The 23,521-nt window shown below is 42.6% G+C and overlaps 1 protein-coding gene across 2 annotated transcripts in view; it reads left to right on the forward strand.

The window, feature by feature from the left end:
• The window catches only part of Ppargc1a (PPARG coactivator 1 alpha), a 655,711-nt gene that overhangs the window by 192,449 nt on the left and 439,741 nt on the right, over positions 1–23,521 (forward strand). For both annotated transcript variants that reach the window (XM_039092491.2, XM_063273670.1), the window contains exon 2: positions 7,236–7,300. In XM_039092491.2, the coding sequence (XP_038948419.1) occupies positions 7,283–7,300 (18 nt within the window). In that variant the 5' untranslated portion in view covers positions 7,236–7,282. The remainder of the gene's footprint in view (positions 1–7,235; positions 7,301–23,521) is intronic.

Here is a 23,521-nt window from a genome sequence, read left to right on the forward strand (position 1 = left end):
AAGGCAAGCATCCTGAACCTGTTAAAATGGCGGGGCGAGACATATGAACCTTCATGTCTGACTTGACACTGCTAGGTTCTAAGGTCACCTAGTCTAAGGTTCCTAAGGTCTACATAGCTGTGAAAACAAGGAAAACAAATGCAAAGGACAGCTCTGCTTCCCCTTCTTTATAAGGGGTCTTTGTGCCCTGCTGTCTTTTCTGTTCCTGGGTGAGAAGATGAGCGTGGCAACTGGTCAATCCCAATCCCTTCCTCAGCAGCAGCTGCTATGAAGGGGAGGGGCTCTCCTTGCACCTCTGCATATGACCTGCACAGCAACTGAACTCGTCAGTGTCATTTTGCACATGACAGTACTGAAACTCAGAGGTGACTTAGGGCAGGGGAGGGCAGGCCAATGGTGCAGAGCCCCACATGGATTCTATAATCTAAGACATTTACATAACATAGCATGGCATTTCCACTGAGCAACATCCTACTCTATGCTTTATATCATTCTAGATTACTAATACAATGCAAATGCTGCGTAAAGAGTCGTTAGATTGTATCACTAAGAGAACCATGACAAAGGAACTGTTCTGTGCATATTTTGCACAGATGAACATTTTATTTTTCTGGTCTGTGATTTATTGTTCAATTTATAGATGTAGCATCTATGCATGGAGAGGCTGATTGTATGTATGTATGTATGTATGTATGTATGTATGTATGTTTGTATGTATGTATTGTCTATTTGTCTATCCTCTGTCATCATCATCAAAAACACCACCATTATCTGTTATCTATTTATAATCTATGTATCCATCCATCCATCCATCCATCTTCAATCTATATGCTGATTCCATGACCTGAAACATAGCTGGAGCCCAGTGACAAATATTTCTTGGCATGAAATGGAAGTAAAACCTATATGAAACCTGCGAATATCTCTGCAACTCTTCATTTTCTCTGCTCCTTTCCAGAGTATTTACCAATCCTGCCCATGTATTTACTTGCTTGCTTGCTACCAGAGTGTCTCCTTACATCTGAATATGAGCTCCGTGTGGGGAAAGATCTTTAGGTCATTTGTCAGCCACCGTAGATCTACAGTAGACGATCTGTAAATATTTGGTGGAGGAATAAACAGACTAATGCAAGTTTTTACTACGACTTCAACCTCCTGAAAGCGCCTCAGATTGCTTTCTTTATTCGTCTACTTCTCTCTCAGGAGAGGTTAAAATCTACTTAGGGCTGTAAATCAAGTCTACATTCCTCACCATTCCATGTGGCAAACACTGAAGTGTGAGTCCGTGGGGCTGGATGTGCCACAGAGAGCTCTGGTCTTGTCTGTAGGCAGAAGTGAAACCACGGGGTCAATATAGAAGGTCAGGGCTGTGCTTTGCGCTCCACCTCATGACTTTCATAGCACAGATCTTTTCTGAAAAATCCCGAAGCCCCTCCAGCCCCGTCCCCTCCCCTCCAGGATCAGCTTTTCCACCCATCTTCCCAAGCTACATCCTGCTAGGCTCCTTAACCTGGAACAGAAAGAGATTTCCTATCATTAATGCTTTCTGCAGTCCTCTACACAGCATTCTTGGAAGTGGTCTGTTGATTTCACCAGAGTCTGAAGGATACAGAAAAGCAAAGATCCCCCCCCTAAGAATTCCTGTCTTGTAAACCTGGTGGGCTATTGTGTGGTGCTTAGGCAAGAGTAAAGGGTTGAATATGGTTTTTCTTTAATCTTTGAGATTTAGAAAATTATCTGTTACTGTACTTTTTGCCCCTGCTTGCAAAATCATTAGAACTCACCCTCCCTCCATCTCTTCTCCCCTCTCCATTTCTCTCTCCACACATGCACATATCATGACTCTATGGCAGAAGGATGATTTAGCGAAGCAGGTGACAACCATCTTCACTTCTGCAGAACCATCAGAAAAAGAGCACAGGACTCTGACCCCAGGAGGAAAGCTGAGCTGAGTTGAAAGGCACTCTGCCAAGATGTTTTCCCTCCCCACTGGTAGAGACAGAAAGAGTCAGCCCTGATTGGATTAGTCCTGCCCACAAGCACTTTAATCTCAACTGCTGCTACCTGGGGAGGGGAGGCAGTGTCTGACTTGTGGGAGGTAGGAGGCTCTGAGATCCTGAGCCTCTTAGCAGCCAGGGCACCTGCAGAGAATATTAAAGGGCTCTCTCCAGAGATAAAACAGGGGATCCCTAAGAATGAGTCTGTGGATGGTCTGGATCCTGTGGGCTATAATTGTTAAAACCGACTTTGAACACACAGCGCCTGGTGGTGGCAGGTTGTACATCAGGAGCTGATTCTATTCAGAAGATGAATGGAAGCTTGAAAGGGTTAGATATGAGGGGGTTGAGGCAAGAGCTCAGTCAGTAAAGTGCTTGCTTTGCAATTATGGAAACCTGAGTTTGGTACTCAGAACCTAGATTAAAAAGGCAGGCATGTTGATGAGCATTTATAATCCCAAAACTGGTGAGCTGGCAAAAGATGAATCCTGGAAGGTCACTGGCCAGCCATCCCAGCCTCCTGAGTCCCAGGCCAGTGGAAGATACCATCTCTCAAAAGCAGAAGGATATCTGAAGTTGTTCACACACACACACACACACACACACACTCTCTCTCTCTCTCTCTCTCTCTCTCTCTCTCTCTCTCTCTCTCTTTCCACATGAAGAGGTTTAATTTACATTGGGTGTGCATTGAAGTAGGAAGATGGAGGCAAAAATAATAATGCTGGATTATAAAAAAAGATTTCTGTGAACAGCCAGAAACAGCAAGCTAGAAGGAGAGAGGAATGGGAGAAAGAAAAAATGAGAGAGAAACAAAGGGGAAAAAATAACCAGAAACACAATCAAAAGAATTTGTCCAATTCCATACTGATGTCTAATGTTAAAGTAGTTGAATTAAGGAAAAGCCTTTCTAGGGACACATTTTATTTCTTAGACCACTCTGAATAAGTAAATAAAAACAAACCACAAGAGATTACAAGTATATATAAAGCGAAACTCCAGAATAGAATGCATTCTTTGACCGAGTGGGATAGAAAGTCTGTGTAGAAGGAAGTTGGCAGAACAGCCTGAGTTGTGACTCAGTAAGGGTGGGCAGAGACCCTAAAGGCTGGACCAGTTGTCCTTAGGCTGAGTGAGAGAGATGCCAGGACTGAGATTAAAGAAGCTGGTTCAATGGACGGCACAGGGAGAGTGTATGGCATTGGTGTCTGTGATAGATGATACAGCAATGAGTGATACAGGCTAGAGCAGAGAGGAGTAAGTAGTAACTCGAACATTCTTGACCATGTGGGGACTTTCCCAGCAGGGTGAAAGTTGGGAAGTGGGGAATGGTCTTTTGACTCCTGGAGAGATTCTCTTCCCTCTCTTTTATCCAAACTCTCAAAGTATTTAGTTTCCACTTTTGCGTACAATATACTTTTTTAAAGACTTGCTTATTTTAATCTTGTGTGTATGAGTGTTTTGCCTACACGTCTATGAGTACCGTGTGTGCACTGCCCACAGAGGTCAGAAAAAGCAGCAGCTCTCTTTGAACTGGAGCCATAAATGATGGTGGGCTATTGTGTGGATGATGGGGACCTAACCTGGGTCCTGTAAAAGAACAGCAAGTTCTCCTAACTCCTGGACCATTTCTCGAGTTTCTAATATGCTTTAAAAAAGTAGTCTCCACTTATGCACTGAAGGTTTTGTAAATACACACAATGTACTTTGACTATGCCCATTCTCACTTCTTTTTCTCCTGGATACCCCACCTTCCAATATTCCCACCTTCCAACTACATGTCCTTTTAAAAAAACCTAATTAGTCCAGTTAGTGCTATTCCCATGCGCTCAAGGGTGAGGCCGTTTACTGGAACATGGACAACTGTCTAAGTAGCTTTAACTGTCAATTCAACTAGAGGCACTAGAGAAGGAGTCTTGACTGTGGGATTGCCCAGATAGGATTGACTGGCGCACACATCTATGGGAGAAATGCCTTGATGCACCTCTTGGGGTGGCAGCAATGCCTCAGCAGGTCGTTCTGAACTGTGGAAAACGAGATAAACGTGGATCTATATGAGAGCCCACAACTATTGTTTCTGTGTGGTTTCTGCTTTAAGTTTCTGCTTCACTCTCTGTTCTGACCTCCCTCAATGACAGATTGTGACCTGGACGTGTATGCCAAAAATAATTCTTTCATTTCCTGATTTGACACTTCCCAGTGTTTTATCAGACCACTGAAAGGTGACTAGAACAGAAATCTACTAGTGGCCATATTCCTGAAGAAAAATGCCTCTGCACCCTCTGATAGGCACCAGCTCCCAGCTCTTCAATTAGTAGTGGGTCTTGTGAGGTCCTCCCTAATCCTTACTAGAATATTGACTACCTTGATCTGGTAGCAGGCCTGTGCTGGCAACCACAGGTGCTGTGAGCTCCCGAGTCAATGGCATTGTCACATGCAGAAGACACTGATTTCCAGGGATGCTCTTTAATCTCTGCCCCTCCTAAGCTTTCTATCATCTCTTCCTTAATGCTCTCTTAGGTTTAGGTGTGTGCAGGGTGGGATAATGGAAATCCAGTTAGGACTGAGCACTGGAATAATTCTTATGCAATGAAATCAGGAGTACAGATATGGAGACAGGTAGGACCAGATCTCCGGAGAATGGGGATGTCCCATCCTTCTGGGTTCCAGATATGTACACACATGAGTTAAATGGGAAAAATTATCCAGGAGTCACAAGATGGAAATCCATAGCTATTATTTTTGTGGCCTCTAGCTATAAAAGCTAGCAGGTGAAGATAGTCTAGAGACCCAAAGTGGGGAAAATGACATTTTAGCATTTTTGTCAGGTAGGCAATTTAAAAATAAACTTGAATTCAATGTATACCATTAATGTTAGAGGTTGTGTTATAACGATGCCAAAATGCCTTCTCCTTACTGGCAGGTAAAAAGTAAAAAACTATGTTGTAGGGAGCAGGGAACCTTATATAGAACAGGCTTGTGTGACTATGACAGCAGCCTACAAAGCCACTGAAATCAAACCAAGACTGCGCCCTGCAGAATTAGCACCGTAACCTATGTCAGGGACGTGCTATTATCCTAATATCAGCTTTTGGATTCTTTCCAGTCCCATTAGTAATTCCCATGTTGATCACTCTGTTACTCGTGAACGTTAATTGCTTCTAAATCTCTTTGGATGTTCAGATGCTTGGAAAAAAAATCCTGACTGGCAAAGGTGCGAGTTTCATTAATGTGGAAGCAAACAGGAAATCTGTTTAGAGACCCGAGTCTGTGACTGAAGAGCTTGTGAGTGGCAGAGGTGGCAACGCTCTTCAAATGTCTGTCACATGTTAGTGGTATGAGAGTGAGGGACAGCTCAGCAGAGATATCTGTGGTGTTCCTTTAAAGCGTGAGTGCATTTAAGTAAGCCTAGGTGGTCAAATTGTACCCCCAAGGGTCCCTATTTCACTTGGTATGGAATGGTGACCTTGGGACCATTGAGGCAAATTTGTGCTTGTTTAGAGCTATTAAGTCAAGAGACACAAAAAGGTTTGGATATGATTTTGTCTGTCATCTTGTCATTGGTCTCCTTAGATTCTACAATAGGAAGAAGTTGGGAAATTTGCACTGGCAGCTTCCATAGTTCACATATTGAGAAACAAAGGGCAAGGGAGAGAAAGAGGAGGGGATGAGGGTTGCAAAGACGCAATGAAGAGTTGGCCAAAAGAGGGATTCATTCAACTTTTGTTCTAATGATTAAGAAAAGAGGATAAAGAAGATAAAATAGATGTTTCTTATACTTTGTTTTAGATCCATTTTCATGAATGTTAGTGAAGTTTCTGTTTCTTCATTTGGGTGGTGCAAGGAAAAATCTATTATTAAGTATTGATATTCATTCATTACCAATTACAACAGTACCCCAGTGAGAGGGAAAAGAGGTGCAACCGAAAGGAGACTGACTATTCATGTTTTATTGATTATGCATGTGGTTCCTTTCGGTCCTACATTTAGCAGAGAACAAATATGCCTTGCTTGGTTTCCATTGTAATAGGGGGCCATATACACAAGGGGAATGGTAAGTCTAAGAAATATAGAGAAGAGAGGGAGACAAAAAGTGGGTGATGGGTTGCAACTCCTCTAGACATGGTCGGAGGCAGTTCCAGGAGTGGGTCTTTGGGTAGTGATCCTGTGAAAGAGATGGGTAACCCACAGTGGCTCTGTAGCAGAGGAACAGGTGGAAAGAGAGTCTGGAGTGGGAAGGTATTTGGAAATCTGAGGGGAAAAGAAATCAATGTTGTATGGGTGAGTATAGAGAGGGGCATTGAGACTGTGACCCTGAAATGACTGTTGGGAAACTCTAGATTAATATTTTCTAGGAAAACTATGTTTCATCATTTCTGATAGCATGGCCTATATGTAGAACCCAGATTCATCTTTTTTCAAGAATTCTCCATAAAGATGCTCTCTTTCTGAGACAAGTGCCCAGAAACTAACAGAGCATTCTGGAAGGTTTCTGAACATGGTGGCTGTATCTGCATTAGCATCACCAAACCACAGGATTAAAAATTTCCTCATGACAAGACCCATACCATCCACATTCTTGTGTCTTCCAAGAAGCCACATTTGAACATGAAACTTCCTTGTAGTAACATTCAAATAAATATCTTTTTTTTGATGTGTGAACAATGGCCTGTGAGAAAAGACGTGATGTCTTAGAAAGATTTGTTAAAAATACACCCTTCTAAAAATGTTGTTGTGAGATCACATTTGAAGCATTCTGACTCCCTTGGAATGTACTTTAAACACACGTCCATATGCTGAAATGTGAACATACGTACAACGAACTGAGCAGTAGAAACATTCTTTTCAGGCCAAATTACAGTTGGATGGTTGCATGTTGTCTGCCTTATTCTCCCTCCTCGTTTTCAACAGAACACGAGAAGCATGGCCTACCCTCTCATGGCATTAAAGGGATGACAGGGTCTGGCTTCCTAATAACTCAGGCCTTCCTTCACTACTGCTTACCTGGGGTAACTGCATATGTTGAGATTGTGATAAGAATTGCGTGGGAATATCAGTCTCTGGGGGAGGAATGGGTGATAGTGTTATGTTGTGATATGGAAGACCGAAGTTATAACTATCCTTCTCCCCTGACCCCATCTCATCATCAGAGCCCTAGAATGTGCCTGCCCCCTTGTTCTACTTCAATGTCCACATCTGCAAAGTGGGGGTAACACAAACCTACCCTCTGCCTTTCAGGTTTTTTGCGAAAATCAGTGAACTAATATTGGTAAAATTGGAGCCCCATGGATGAAGGGTACTTTGTAAGTATAACACATTCTTGTCATGTTCTTTTCTATTGCTCCAAACTGCAAATACCAGATGTCTGCTTTTGCTGTATCAGGAATTCAGTAACAGCATGTTTCGCACCCAGATATTGATAACCTGACTGTCTTTGAGGAATTTAATGTTTCTGACCTCTCGAATGTTTTATCTACATGTTGAATGTAGAAAAATATATCTTCTTCTATAAAACTGTAAATTTCATATAAAGTTGACTAGATGATTTGGAATAATAAATGTCTGCACAGTGTGTAAAAATGTTGCTATAAACTCCCGATATAAATTCCAGGTATTTTTATCTCTCTCTCCTCACTGCTCCCCACCCCCCACTTTCTGTTGCATTGAAATTGTGTTTTAAGCCCCCTCAGTGTGTATTTCAGAGGAGGGGTTGGTTTCAAAAAGGGTGAGTGACGTGTTGATGATAAATGTCAAGTAGACGGCTTGCTAAGTGTTGTGTTTCCAGACTCCTGGAGAGAAGGCCGAACAGAACGGTGAGCTGGGTGCAGACCACCCCTCTCATACCGGGTTACTCTTTCGGTGACTTAAAGTTGCCTCTTATCCATTAGATGGCAAAGGTTTCAAAGCCACACAGCCCCAGTGTGAGGCAGAAGTCGGACTGTCCTCCAGCAGTTATTTCCCTTGAGTTTCATGTTGTAACGGTACCTCGAGGTACCTGAATCAACCAGCAGCCTGGAAGTGAGTATTTGACCATGGCCTGGCTGGCTGTGTGCCCACTGCTTAGCCCATGGAAGTTTCTTTGGAAAAAGGAGATGGCACCCTTTAAAAATTCCTAATACCAAAGGATTCGGAAACTTCCGGGAGCCCATTTTAATGCCCAGCCGTGGGAATCAAGTACGAGGTTGTAGAGCTTACATCTGTTGGCCAATTCTAAGACCTCCATTGCTCTATTGCTTGAGCACCCCTAGAGAAGCAGAAATTTACCAACAGCGTTCATTGTCCCCGAGCTGATGACAAGTCCATCCTTTAGATGCCTTCCCTAATTGAATCTTAATGTTACTCTCTGTCTCCACACACACAAAAAACCCCCAAATATTCCTCCTTAAACATGAAACCCTTTCAAATATTTATGGTGGCGACTGCAGGTCAGTTAAGGGTAGTGTCAGGATAATTTCTATCCATAAGGGGACTCATGGTGACGGCCCTCAAAGCCTGCCCCTTTGGAAAGGTTCTCATCTGTTCATATCTTTCTTAACAAGCAGCACTGAGAGTTTACCTTCTCCAGGCTCCATTCTGCACCTCAGAGTCAAGAGAGCTAGTCAAAGGTGGAAGAGAGCTACCTCAGAAGATCCCGGCTGGAACCAGGTGTGCCCTCGGATTGCTTTGAGCATCAAGACACAAAAGCTCACAGCCCTCTGTGAGGTGCAGATGACTGACAGGGAGAAAGTTGTTTTGGTTAATAATACAATCTGCTTGCCTCCTGTAGACACAGCAGTAGCTTACTAATTCGTTAGAAGTGAATTAAGGTTGTTTACCGATGTTTTAAAGTAACTGTCAGAGTGGAAAAAAAAAAAGTTCACGCTAAACGAGACCACTCACCTACTTCAGAGATGTTGTTTATTTTAAGCTGAGTGCATAAATAATATATTGAGACCCAAAGGGTGATCTCGAGCATTAGAACACGAAGCTTCCTGTTTACTAACTGTCACTGGGCTGAAGAGAATTTAAACAGCTCTGAACCTTTTTGTCTGTGGATGCAAAGCATGAAATTAACTTTCATTTCCTAGTTAGCAGAAATCATGACGGTGTCTCGTTGTCCTGTCTCCTGCCTATCTGGATCTTTTCTTGCTAGGCAGGCCAGGCTTTGGCAGCAGAATGATTTCTATGTCTCCTTTCAAACAAGACCCCCTGATTCCCCCCACAAAATAAGCAGGGAACTGTCTGGACCAGTCCGTTGGCTTTCTCTGGATAGAAAGAGGTATAGTGGAATTTGCTAACCTGGCTTCTAGGGGTTCAATTTCTGAGTGTTGGTGGGCCTATCTAAAAACCCCCTCTCTACTAAAACATTTGCAATGACTGAACATACTCCCACTGCTTTGTGGGAAGATGGCGATATGACTTTAAGAGGTCAGGCGTCACAGGTAAGTGACGTGATATCAACTGCTAATGTTATTAAGGCAGGATGCTAAAACAAGGCTCAATTTTAAGTAAATTACATATTCTAGTTCATCATATCTCAGCTGTCCTGCGGCATAGGAGCTGTTAATTGTCCAAGTCTTACCACTCTCAAGCCAAAAGCAGAGGCAAGTAATATGTCTCATCTCACCCGTCCTGTGGCTACTTTCAAAAGGCAAGTTATCAGGGTCCAGAGTGTGTCTTTTACTGTTACTTTTTGAGGAGGAAGGGTTGGGTCTTCTCCTGTGAGGTGGTACCTCTTAGCCACACACAAGGAAATGAGACATCACCTCTAAAAGCCTGGACTAAGTTCAGGCTGAGAAAGTGTAAGAACAGCCTCTCCATCATCCGGGCGGAGCTCCTGTTAGGTAGGGATGCAGCAGACTGTATGGGTTAATTATGTTTTATGTGTAAACAGCCTGGTGATTCTTAGCTGAAAAGCTCGAAATGAAAAGACCTATTACTTGTAATGCTTCCACAAACAAGGAATTTGATTCCCTTTCTGTCCCCTTAAACTCAAAAGTGTGATAGCCTATTCGGAGTCTAGGGAGAGGGTTAGAGAATGAATAGGGAATGTATGGAATGTTTAATTTTGCATGATTGCATTCCGAGCTTGCTGTAGCAACGGAGGCATCACGGAGTACCTATTTTTTGATGTTTTGATGGCGTGCTCTAGGCTTTACAGTCTGATTTATGAACTTTGCGGAATAAATTCTTATTAAGCAAATGAACAGAAAGGCGTTTTTGTTCACATCGCTAAAAACATGCAATTTGTACAACCACTTTTTAAAATTTCTATTTACACTATATTTATTGGAATTTCAAAAGAGAAAAAGAGCCTAAAGCAGTTCATGGGAGAAAATGATGTGAATTCTGTGAACATCTCCCGCCCCCCTGCCCTGAAATATGTTTAGTTTGTACTGGGGTTAAATTTGGATTGGCAAACAGTGAGGGTCTGGCTTGCTTTATATTTCTGAATGAAGCAGTTCAAAAATAGAATCATTTCTATAATCCAGAGAAACGGATGGACTCCTGAGAAGTAATCAACTAAAGGAAAGAATAAATTTTGTTCTTCCAAATTGCCCGAGTCTCAAGCAACTGCGGCTGCGCTTTAGAGTTTGTTAATATAGTAAGATAATTGCATAATTAAATACACTATGGAATTCCAATAATTGGAAACTTGGTTTCCTCGTCACAACACACAACTTGCTGATGCTGAAAAGCACAGGCAGTATTTTCAAACGCGGGGAGCATTCTCTCCCGACAGACACGTCCTCTGCAGTGTTTTGCGGCTCCTCTTGCGGATCTGAGACTCGTCCGTTGCAGCTTATTTTTAGTCCGTTGGATTTAGAAAGGTGAATCGAAACAGGAAGTCCCAAGGTCTGACCTGCCTGCCCAGACCATGCGGGCTGTAGATTGCTTCTCTGAAAGTCCCTTTGGTGATATTTAGATAAAGTGACCTGAACATGCGGGTAGCTCAACTCAGGGAGCTCCATTCTGCATGTAGTTGGGAGGTAGCTCAGTGGAGCCTCCTGGAGGTCAAATCTGGTATGGCTTCTTTTTGTGTGACTCGTAAAAGCAGAAGTTTACTAGTTACTAGTTACAACTAACTAACTAACTATATATATATATTAAGGTTTCTATCCAGGTGATCTGTAGCAAATCCTGGAGTAAAAAGTGGATAAAGAAGACTTAAGTTCCACCATGCAAGAAATGTTTGTTGATTCCTTCAGGCTCCATTATCGTAGATGTCAAAGAAACAAAGATTAGGTAGTATAGTTCAATCAAATTGGGAAATAGATAGAAGCATGAAGACATCCATAATGATCATGACGTCGACAACAAATATATATCAAAATGGCGCCTAGTGCATAGCAGAGTTATTTTTGATGGCAAGAACTGGCCTGTCTTCTTTGTATTTTGTATCCCATAAACGTACAATTTGGCTACTTACCCTTTAGCTTGGAATTCAAATTAGGGTAGGAGCACAGAGTGGATTTCTGACACTGGGTGGTTACTTAGCACCAAGTGGACTCATTGGGTAAACGACACCAGTAAAACGGGCTTTAAGGAGCCAGGAGTGGTTGGCACAGGCAGTCTCTGAGTATAGATGTATTTGCTCTTGTTGACTTTCTAGGGCACTAGAATGTTATAAAGCGACTGTCACCCTAAGGATCAGATGAGTGCTTCCTTAGTCTTTGAACCTTCAATGTCCTTCACCGAAACCCACATCTGGTTGAGTCCAATGGCTTCACTCTTGTTCATGTCTGACTGAACTTTACTTGTATATACATATGAACTTTCTCCCCTTTATTTTGAAGAACTTGAAACCTATGGAAGTTGAAAGACTAGCCCCCAGGGAGATTTTTAACCCATATCTACCAACCTGCCGATATTGTGTCTTTTTCTACACATACAACTGTGAACCTTGTTCTAATTCCCAACATTTCCATCTTCCCACCACATCATAGCTTCCAAACAACCTTTTTACCTTCTGAGTTCATAACCATAAAGTTAAATTTACCTTCTACATTCTGTGTTTCCAACTTATAGGTGTTGGAAGGAAAGTCAATAGCAACATTAAAAGAACTTTTCTTCCAATTTAAGAAAAACACAGTTTTTTAAAACCTACTTCTAAAATCTTATTTTTAGATAGCATACCAACATACTAAGAATGTGGTCAATATAAGATAACTAAAACTTAAAGGTTAGAAGATTTTTTTCTGGATGCTGTGACATTCTCTTTTACAGAGGAGATTTTTTTAAAAAGACAAATTCCCTTGGCCATGGTTTTCATGCGAGCCTTTCAAAAGTAGATGGTAGTGTAATTATTAGTACAGAGATCACTGTTTCCCACAGTAGGAATATACACTGTAAGAGATGACTTTTCAAACATACCACAGTGGCTGTGCAGTAAACTGGGGATATAGTCTCAAACTGAAATGATTATACTGACTCATTAATATGGTTCCCTCTCCCCCTTTTCTGATATTTCTTGACCATTTGTTAAAAATAAGGTATCTGTCACAAAGTGTGACAAGATGTGCCAGACAGCTATTCTATTGTTTTCGGCCGAGGACGTGGTGAAGGGTGTGTTGATGAAGGCCAGGGACTAGGGAGGGAAACCCTGAGGATTCTCTCGCCCATATAATAACTCTGAGATGATAGGCTTCATTTTGGACATCTGCCTAGCAAACAGTTTGCAGGGAAGTGTGCTATCACTACAGAGAAACAGTTTAGACATCACAGCATTAGTTGGTAGAAGAAGAAATCGGGGATATTCATCCAGCCATGTCGGTTGGCAGTGAAGAGAGAGAGCTGTCAAATTGAAGGGTGGGAGAGACTGGAAAAAGCATGAAAAGCAGACTTAAGAACCAGAGTCCTGCCGTATCTGGGAGTGTTAAGCAGGGTCAAAAGCCTGTACATCCCCTAAGGCAGTGGTTCTTAAATTGGAATGATTCCTGCCCCTTAACCCAGAGGTTCTGATTCAATAGATCTGGGGAGGGACTTGGGAGTCGAGGTTTTTAACAGTCACCCTGCACCACTCAGAGAAAGCTTGCCCTGCGGTCATGTTTACATCACAGAACATGACAGTGTTTTGGTGTTGTTAAAGATGACCAGAGTTGTAAAGAAACTGTTTAGTCTAGAGTATTGCAAACCTTTCTGAAAATCAGGGAAATTTTAGAATGGTTTGTTTCCAAAATGCGTAAGGTAGGAACGGTTACCCTGAATGATGGAGTCACAGGGCAGACAAACAGCTACAGAATTATATCACAGTGTGGAGTTACCAAGTCCCCGGGGAGAAGGGCGCATGATAGGCGAGCGCAGGAGGCTGCATCTAACAGGGCTGTGGACTGAGCTCTTGGCAGAAGGAATTTACAATAATGTCAATGAAATGGGCACACACTTTGGAGTCAGATGCCCTGGGTTGGAAACCTGACTCTCTGGTTACAAGTGGTAGGAACTGCTCTTTAAGTCAGGCCTTTCCTCTTAGGGTCAGAATGAAGATTCACGCAGATGATGTGTGGGGAGTACCGACTATGGCACTTCCAAGTTAATGGATGCACAGGAATCATCCTGCGCATGGAATGGCAGGAACGGCTTCAAGTAATACGCCAGGGAAAAACCACCATGGATGACAGTCTTACACTTAGTGTTTCCAAAAGTTCTCTTCATGTGGGTGGGGGCAGAAAATTTAAGTTGCCCAACACCACACAGCCAGCGGGGCCAGCGCTTTTGTCCCGATTGCTTTGCTATGCTGTTTTATTTTTTAATAACGGATCTACCCACAGCATAGAAAAAAACATGTTGTTGTTGATATTGGTGTTTATGACAATAGTAAAGTTTTGCAAGTAAACTTTTTTTTAAAGTAACTTGATTTAATATGAGCCCTCTGAGGTGAAGAATGGAGGGAGGCAATCAGAGATGATGAAAGTCCTATGGGTGGCCCCAGATGACCTGCCTGGGAAGGTCTGTAGCAGTGAATGATAGTGGCAGGGATAGATTGGGATCCCAGGGGACCTGATATGTTGTGTCCTCTAACTCGCTGTCATGTGTAAGTAACAGCAATAAATTCTTTAACTTTGGATGCAAAAGCAGTCAGTTCATCCTGGATGGAAGCTCAGGGAGGGACCTTGGAGCTTGAGTGAAGTTTATTTTTATTCTTCATGTGCCAATGGGAAGCACAGAAATTCCCCCATGGCCTTGCCAAACTGCAGGGACCTGGGAGACCAGATAGTTGATATTCTCTCCTCCTCTTCCCCAGACACTCTCCCTTCCTTCTTATTTTAATCAGTTCTCCAGCTTTTTTTTTTTTTTATTGTTCATGAAGACAGATTTTAAAGAGGCCATGCACCAAGACTCAGAATGCTTAGCACAACTCAATAGGCCAGTTGGACACCCCTTGGCCCCATACTGTTTTAATTTACTTTATCCAGGGAGGCACCTGTGTCCACCTTGAGTCTCTCCTTCAGCTGTGGTCAGAAAACCCCAAAGCCCAGATAATCTTAAACCAATCTTTGCTTAGGCTTTTATATTTGCAGTGGATTTTCAGTTTTTAACAACCTGATTGAGGCTAATATTAAAGTGGGGTTTTGTTCCCTGAGCAAATGAACACAGGTGTTAGTTCACAAACTGTGAGAAACCATCATGGAACCAACTGCAACCAGGGCAACGAGTGGTTGCACCTCCCAACTGGAATTGGGGTGCCCCTGCCTCAGACTCTAGCTCTACGGTGCTGTATCTTTGAGACTTTAGTCTCTCTCTCTCTCTCTCTCTCTCTCTCTCTCTCTCTCTCTCTCTCTCTCACACACACACACACACACACACACACACTCACACACACACACACACACACACCAGGCCTCTTTGAGCAACCGGTGATATCAATAATTCACTATTTCTTGATGCAAATTATGCTTAAACAAAATTTATTGAGTGCCTACTATGCCTTAAGACCTCTTTACTTGCTGAGGGTGGCAAAACTGAGGCTCAGGTTGCAAACTCTTGGCTCTGCGCAGTTTAAGTGAGGATAGCTCTATGGGCAGGCTCAGCTTTCTGTTTTCTTACAGCAGATTCCCAAACCTTGCGAGCACCTTGGGAGTAAGTTTCTTCCCCTCCTAACCTGGGGCTTCCTTAGAACTGACTCCGCAGCATCTTCATCATCTGCCCACAAGGAGGTAGAACATTCCCCTTCCTCATAGCATAAGACATGAAGCATCATTAGGTGCCACTTCCTACCATGAGCCGAGGCACAAAAGCTTCAGGGGTTGCCTGCAAAAATGCCACCGAAGAACCTCTGTTGCTGCCCCAAATGCTGCTCCACAGATTAAAATAGTTGTCACAGTGACTAGAAAATGGAGTTGATTAAGCCTGGATTTAGATTGGTTTTGGACAGTATGATATATATTTTTTTTCTTAACACGGGCTAAAGGGTAAAAAGAAAGAAGCAGTGAGACTTCAGAACTGTTTTTTCTTTCCTGTACGTTCATAGTGGTTATTTATATCTGGAAGTTTCCATTGGGATTTAGTTCAGGATATAGACTTGGCAGGGTGGCTTCTGCACTCTGTGGTGACATTTGACAGACTGCAGGCAAAGCGGGATGGATTTCTAATATCTAGATGGATGAATCTGGGGACGAAGTGTTGGGATTGGACTGTATTATGAAATGGATTTATTGACATGAATCTAAACGCGGCCCTTTGCTTGTCAATATGCAATCTGTATCAATAACTTTTGATAAATTAGGGCTTCGACCTTTTGCTTTGTTTGTTTTTATCAACTCCACTTTAGCAATAACAATAAAAGACTCCAGGTGGTGTATGGTGAATGGCTTATTGCACTCCTCATGAGCGTGACTGACCCTGGGGCTCAGTGCTACGATCTTGCACATGCTATCTGAACCCAGAAGTGTGGGATGCTGTGCCTGACTTCCTTCCCAGAATTAGATATTCCCCCATTCAGTTGCATCTCAATATCAGCCCGCTGCATTAACCTTGAGATGCTGTGCCTCTGATGTACATAGCATCTTCATTTTCCAGATGAAGAAATTAAGACCCAGTGAGGTCCGATGAGCTGCCCAGGGCCACACAGTAAATCTTGAATACAGCTGGGTTCCAGACAGAGGTGCCATGGTTTTTGTGTGAGGGCATGAAATTTTCTTCCTCTGTGATTCCAGAGAGGAATCAGTTGGCAAAAAGCTTATGTACAGCACCGTTTCCCCAAGTGTGATGAGGTGGACATCTTTCTCTCTGAGCTGTATGCAGGGGAAGTTCATGGGTTCTGTGAGAATTAGAGGCTGTCCTTGAGTTTGGGTAGCGAACGCTGCCACAGAGCAAGGTCGAGGATCTTCTTTATCCCTATTGGATGCTTGCGTCCAGGGGTGGTTCTTATCATGCCTGGGTGTCTTCTGTAGGGGACAGTTCTGTGCCCAGCCAGATAGATGTTGGATCAAATGGGTGAGTTATATGATCTTCTCTCTAAAAAAACATACATTGTCATTGTTGCAAATGTTGGATGTCAATTTCTCCCCTCTAGATTTCCTATTTGTAGGCTGGTACAAAACGATAGAAGGAGACGAGGCCTTGCAATTCCATTCTCAGGACCATAGCACCAACACAAGCGCAGTAAGCAAATGTACCTGCTAAGGCAGCGTGCTTTATTCTTTCTCAACTAGGCCTGTTAGCTACCTTCACAATGCCATCCCCAGACTGGCACTCTATGCTCTTGGTCCAGGCACGGTTCCAAGTAGATAGCTGATCCCTTTGATGTAAGTTATGTTACTTGTTTGCTTTTAAGCATCTTCAGGAATTTTAAATTAAAGTTACTTTACTGCCGCCATAATGGTAAGCTGGAATAGTAAATGAAAGGAGTAATTATCTGCTGAAATACAGTGAAGTGTTTCATAAACTAGAATGCTTGGAAAGGCAAGTTGAATTTTACTAGACTACCTAGTGCAAACTTGAAAAAAAATAACTTTGCTGAAAATTTCTAATGTATTTTCACATTCACATTTCTGCGTTTATGTCCTAGTACACAATATCTAATGATGTAAATCAAGTTTTTCTTTTGTAAGGCCTGTGGGGGTCATCATTCTGAGCGGGTCTAATTGTTTTATTATTGTATTTCTAGTGAGTTGAGGTCACAAAGATCGCTAGCCAAAGTAGGTGTCTTCAGCTGAAAAACTGTTCCATTAGGAGTTTTTGTTCGCTTGTTTGTTTTTCACAACCAGTGGGCTTAGAAACTCATTCTTCATAATCTCAGTATAGCCCCCACATGGAGGGGGAGGAAGAACTTCTGCCATGATGTAAATATGTCTTCTCAGGCTTCATGTGCTGGGACACTGACCCCCCCCCCCCGCCCACTGGCAAATCCTTTGCTAATGGCGTTGGAAAAGGAAGTCCTTTGGAACTGGGGTCATGAGGACTCTGCCTCTATGAGGACATTAATCAGTTTGTGCATTAATAGACTATCAACACAATAGCCTTGTTATAAAAGCAAATCTTTCCAGCATGCTTGCTGTCCTACCCCCAAGCCTTGTATCAACTTGGAACTCTGCAAAAAGGTCCCCACGAACTAGACAGTTTTCATAAGGCAGTCCCTCAAGCATGGACTTCCCAATTTCTACGACTGTTAGAAAGAAAGTTTCTTTAATAAGTTATCAAGTCTGATATATTCAGCTGTAGCAACAGAAAAGGAAGTTAAAAAAAAAAACCCAATCTAAATCCATATTATCCAAGACTCAAAGAATAGTGCTGGGAATACAGCTCATTGATACATGCTTGCTTAGAGTGTATGAGGCTCCAGATGTGGTCGCCCACATTAAAAACAACAACAACAAAACCCTGAAACAAACCTGGAGCAGAAGAAAGCCAGGTTCACATGGAGGTCTAGTTAGAAGTACATCTTCCCAGAGAGCCTGACCTGGCTGTGTTAGAATAGCAGCTAGAAATCGTCACTAAGCACCTTGTGCCTTTCTAACATCTCCTTAATGAACACAGTAGGGTCTTTAGTTAGTTAGTTTGAAAATTCTAAAGTTAGCCTAGAAAGTAATGGCTTCAAGCACAGACATTAGTACTGTGCTCTGTCTCGTTTCAGCTCCCTACTCCTACCCTCTTCCTGTCAGCCCTGTGCCCATCTTGTGAGTTCCTCTTTCCAGACAATTCCTCCTGCTACCACATCATGAGTATCTACTGAATGAGTTATTTACCACCTCCCTAAAATCCTTCTTTGTTCCCTTATAATTTTCTTTCTATCTTCCTGCTCTACACACCCATACACATAAATTTAAATGTAGATTTTTTATATGAGAGAAAAATGTAATAGTTTTCTTTCACTGAGTCTGGCTTGTTTTGTTTAACATAATGACCTCCAGTTGTATCCCCCCCCTTTCTCCCACAAATATCATGGTCTCGTTCTTGTTTATGGTCAAATAAAATTCTATCAAGAAGATGTACCACATTCCTTCATTCCTTCATCTGTTGGTGGGCATCTGGAGCTGTTTCCATTTCTTAGCCACGTCAGGGAGTGTAGCTAGGATGTTTGTTTCTAACAAATATACGTTTTATGTAACAACTCATTGAGGCCCACTGTCTGAGAATTGTCCCAAGCAAGCTTCAATGGAAGAGAGGTATGTATTTCCATACTTTGGTGGGCTGCTGAATGGTGGCTTTTAGTCAGTGACCAGCTATTCACTCTCATGGAAAATGTAGGCTGACTTATCCCAAACTGAAGCCCACAAGCACTTATTGACATCATTCCCTTTTGAGTCCAAAGTCTGCCTGAGAAACAGTAGAACACAGATCACAGTGAATCACGTCTACCATGCAAGCAAGTCTGTTTTTATCATGGGGATAATGTATTTCATGCAAAGCATGCATATTCGATTGATATCAAATTATAGGAAATCTGTGAGGAAAAACCCAATAACAGTGGAAAATTATCACATTAAAGTTATTCATACAGCCATTTGTATGCCATGCAAACAGGCAGCCTTTGAAATCTTTAGTTGTACTGTGTACTGGAGCAATTATTCACTGAGAGCATCTTCTTTACCTTCAAAACAACATCATTGTGACTGAGGGTGTGCCTGTGTGAGCATGTGCCCATGCATATAGCTTGTGTGTTCATAGTCATAAACAGACCATGAACTTGTAACAAATCAGCAACAATTTAATTAAGCACAATTCATGTCAAATTATCTGAATTGGCATTTGATTATGTAATTATATGTAAAACTTTGAGGAAAAGAAGAAAGTTTGTCTTCCCCCTCTTCCCCCATGTTCACTTCTACTGGACACTCCTCCAGTGTCTAGCAGCTCTCTCTCTCTCTCTCTCTCTCTCTCTCTCTCTCTCTCTCTCTCTCTCTCTCTCTGTGTGTGTGTGTGTGTGTGTGTGTGTGTGTGTTTAGCTGCCAAGCTGGGTCGAGACTTGGGCCAAATCTTTTCAGAGGGAATGGCCTACACAAGCTGGCAAGCTGTCAAACTGTGTGTGGTCCTCGTACAGCAAATGAGTAAATCTGAGTTATAAGTTGCAAATGTGCCTCAAATTAACTTCTGCATAGCAGGGAATGCGCTTGGCATAAATGTAAGTCCGGCTCAGAGACAACCCTGTCTCTCAGCAGCTGAATCGAAGGGATGATGGGATATTAAGGTCTAGTGGGTCTTGCAGCTTCCATGGGGCATGAACTCAGTGTACTGTGCTTGAAATGTCACATTCCAAGGGCTCCTGGAATTACCAGGCTCAGTGTCAGGTCACACTGTTGGCTCCATTCACATGATGCAAGTCCTTGCTTATCTGACCAGGTCTAAAATAAGACACTCCGATGCTTTATTTATGAGCTCTGGGCCACCCAGGCCCATGATGTAAGTAACCTTGGGGTACACAGCATTTGATCACTTCAGTTCCCATTAACTACCTGTTTCTAAATGGGGAAAGGCATTTACCCAGCACATAGTGTTATTCATGAAGACACAAAGCAGCCCCTTGTGCTGTCTGTGCGCTGATTTCCATGTAACATGACTCCGCTGTTGAAGGCTGTGGATCGCTAGTTTCTAATCTTAGTTTTCTTCCCCTCTTTACTTCTTTTTTTTCTGTTTGTTCTTCCTTCTCTTTCTTTCCATCTCCGTCGCTCTCCTTTCTCTTTCATTTCCATCCTTAAAAAGATCTTTTCTAATTTCAGAAAACTCAGGAGTTATAACTTGTTATGAGGAAGCTCAGTTGAAATAAAGAAGTTATAGACTTCTTTTCTCTCTCTCTCTCTCTCTCTCTCTCTCTCTCTCTCTCACACACACACACACACACACACACAGAGAGAAAAAGAGAGAGAGAGAGACAGAGAAAGGGGGAGACACTGTGCATCTGAAGACCACAGAACAATCTCAATTGTCATCCTTGAGGTACGATATACCTTGATGTTTGAGACAGTCATTCATTGGCTTAGACCTTATTAAAGTAGGCTAGACTGGCTGGCCAGTGAGGTCCAGGAGTCTGCTTCTATCTCTGTTCTCTGGAAAACAAGCTCTGGGTACCTAGCTTTACTTATAAGGGTTCTCAAAAGCAAGTTCTTTATTGAGTGATCACCCAGCCATTTTGCTTCCATTTTCAACACAGGTCATAGTGGGCAGCAGGAAACCGTTGTAGACAATGATGAAAGTGTCTCATGCAGAATGTCTGGGGTTACCTGGCAGTTTTTCATGGTCTGGGCTTTCTTGTAGATTGCAGGAATTTTTTTCTGGGGGGGGACACCCCTCCCATCCATCTACCAGCTCCTACTTATTTATAACAACTGAAAATATCTGCAGACATTGCTAAGGATTGCCTCTTGTTGATTTCCTTTGACAGCTTACTGGGATTGGCTGATGAGAAGTCTCACTGACCTTCACAGAGACTGCAGTTGTGTTTTTCTGCTTTGGGCACAATGGCAGGAAATCTGCGTTTGAATCCTGGCTCCAGTCGCTTGAGCCTATTATGCTATGTGACTGTGAGCTATTCAGCTCATCTAAGCCTGTAGTTCTTTACTTACCATGTAGGCATAATTGCACATAAGCACTAAGGTCATTGAAACACAGAAAACTAATATGTGCAATGAAAATAGCACATGAAACACATAGAAAATTGATGATCTGGCTCTGAGACCATCATATGAAATATTAGCCACATGGAGAATAATGGGCAGCATGACCTTCCAACCATGTGGCTGCGTTTGGGGTTTTTCCCTTCGTCTTTCTACTTCCAACTCCTCATCCATTCTTAACCTTCTAGAAACAAAATGATTTGGTTGAAGGTATGAGACTCACTGAATGGCAAAAGAGATGCTGAGGAGCAAGATCTTTTTCCTGGTAGGACCATTCCACTGAGAAGTCCCACAGAGAGTTATGGGAAATATATTTAGTTTCTTGAATGTGAACGTATAGATGTGCTGTGGTTATGGGCGATGAGGTGAAGGGCTGCAAAAATAAAAAGGCAGAGACCCACTCTGTGCACTACTACTTCTCTGAGCACCGCGTTTTCACTCATTAGATGCTAGGCCCACCTTATTTCCTTTGCTTAGAAGTCACTTTCCTTCTACAGCGGTGAGGATAACCAATACTTTCACCCCCCCCCCGTTTTCCCAGGAAATAAGAAATGACTCCATGTGACTAGAGAAGTTCTCTACTTGGCTCTTCAAAGTCTGAGTCCCTTCTGAATTGTATCTAAATCTAAAAGTAAGAGCAAGAGTAAGGAGGCAGGGACCAACCTCAGATGGCTGGCTATGACCCAAGTCTCTGACACGACTCCAGTGTTCATAGAGCCTCTCAGGATTGCTACCTGCCAGAAACTCAGATAACTGCAATATACGTCCCATTCTTCCTACTCAGCCCAACACTTTCCATTCTAAGGATGCTGGCATCTAAGCCCCTTCTGCAATCATCATTGTCCTGTGTCTTGCTTCCTTATAGCTGCACTGTGGAACATGAGTGTTGGAAGAGAGAGGAGAAACCATGTTTACTGGTTGAACTGTTTCTTCAGAGTTTTGCTGCATCTGCTCTCTCATTGTATGATTCTGGAGAGAGAGAGAAATCACTGTTTATACCTTAGCTACCAAGTCTAGTTATAAGAGACATGGAAACTGTTCCGGTATCTATATCTGCTCCAAGCATACTCTTAAAAGTGTCCTAACAACCCACTGTGTGTTGAGATCCAATATGAGTAAGATCAGCTTCTGCCTTGAGATGTGGTGCAGTTATGAATGATGAGGTGAAGGGCTGCTAAATCATTTATTCACTTAACACACATTCATGAGATACTCCAGGGAACCAGGGACCTTGTAGGTCCTTGGCAGCAGTCCTCTTACTCCTGAACAGTTCACAGTCTAGTAGAAGAGAAAGACTTTCAGAAGTTCTTTGGGATAAGTAAGGAAAAGGGTCTTATTCTGAGTATAAAACTGTGGATTCTGACTTTGGACAAATAAAGTGGAGATAGGGAAAGAGTGTGCAGGAGTGTGGGCATTAAAGAGGTTCTCAGATTGATGACAGGAGCAAGTGTGAGGACATGGAGTGTCCCCTGTAAGAAAGCCAGCTGAGCTCAGAAGCATTTCAGGGAGCAATATGTTACTGTTTTGTTTTGTTTGGTTTGGTTTTCTTTTGTTTTATGTGAACATAAAGTCTATGAAGAGATAGAAGAACCATGAAGGGTGTGAGATTGTCTGAATTAGTCATAGTTATGTAGATGGAGAGGACACTGAGGTAAACATCCAAGAGTGCCAAGGCTGACAGAGCAGACTCCACTAGTGATGTCATAGCAGCTTCCTGGTAGTAATGACATGTGAGTTTTTGAAGAAGAGGAAGAGGAGAAAAAGCAGTGTCCCCCAAGCTAGCTGCAAGGGGCAGTGTTCCAGGAGGGGAACAGCAACTACAGTAGAAGACAGGCCTAGAAACTGCAGAACCTTCTAGAACACACCTAGTTATCCTTCCTAGGCTGTATCTCAGGAGCAAGGGCAGAAGTGAGCACTAGCACACAAGGATGCAGTTTAGACATCATGAGGCTTGGTGGGCAGGTGTCCAGAGATGTGGGTTTGTGGGTTCTCTTTAGATGATGACTTAGAACTGCCCCCTGGGCTACTGTGTGGAGTTCTTAAGACATCCAGTGCCAAGGAGAAAAGAATCAACAGGAGTTAGAGTTGTGGGTTTTACAACACACACACACACACACACACACACACACACACACACAGAGTAATAAAATAACCACAAGAATTGTGGGTCCAAAAGAGGATTGAGAAATTTTCTGACTGATAAAAAGGATTGCCAAATAGTTTGTTTGAGCTTCTGAGGACTTCTTTATCCCCTAGATGAATGTTAATATAGTAATGGCCATGGTGTGGTAGGGTAGAATGCAATTATGGCCATGGAGGGTGGTCCAGATGAATTAAAGTTGATCATTTATCTAGGTTGACAAGGAGCCAAGGATCCTGTGCCTGAGCCTATCTTACCCCTCTAAATAGCATCTTGTGACTGTTACACAAAGTATATTGTAGGCTTTTTGATGTCCTCATGGTGATATTTTGTGAAAGAATGGCTCAAAGGGGGCT

This window comes from Rattus norvegicus, chromosome 14 (genome assembly GCF_036323735.1).
Source record: "Rattus norvegicus strain BN/NHsdMcwi chromosome 14, GRCr8, whole genome shotgun sequence".
NCBI classification, from domain to species: Eukaryota; Metazoa; Chordata; class Mammalia; order Rodentia; family Muridae; genus Rattus; species Rattus norvegicus.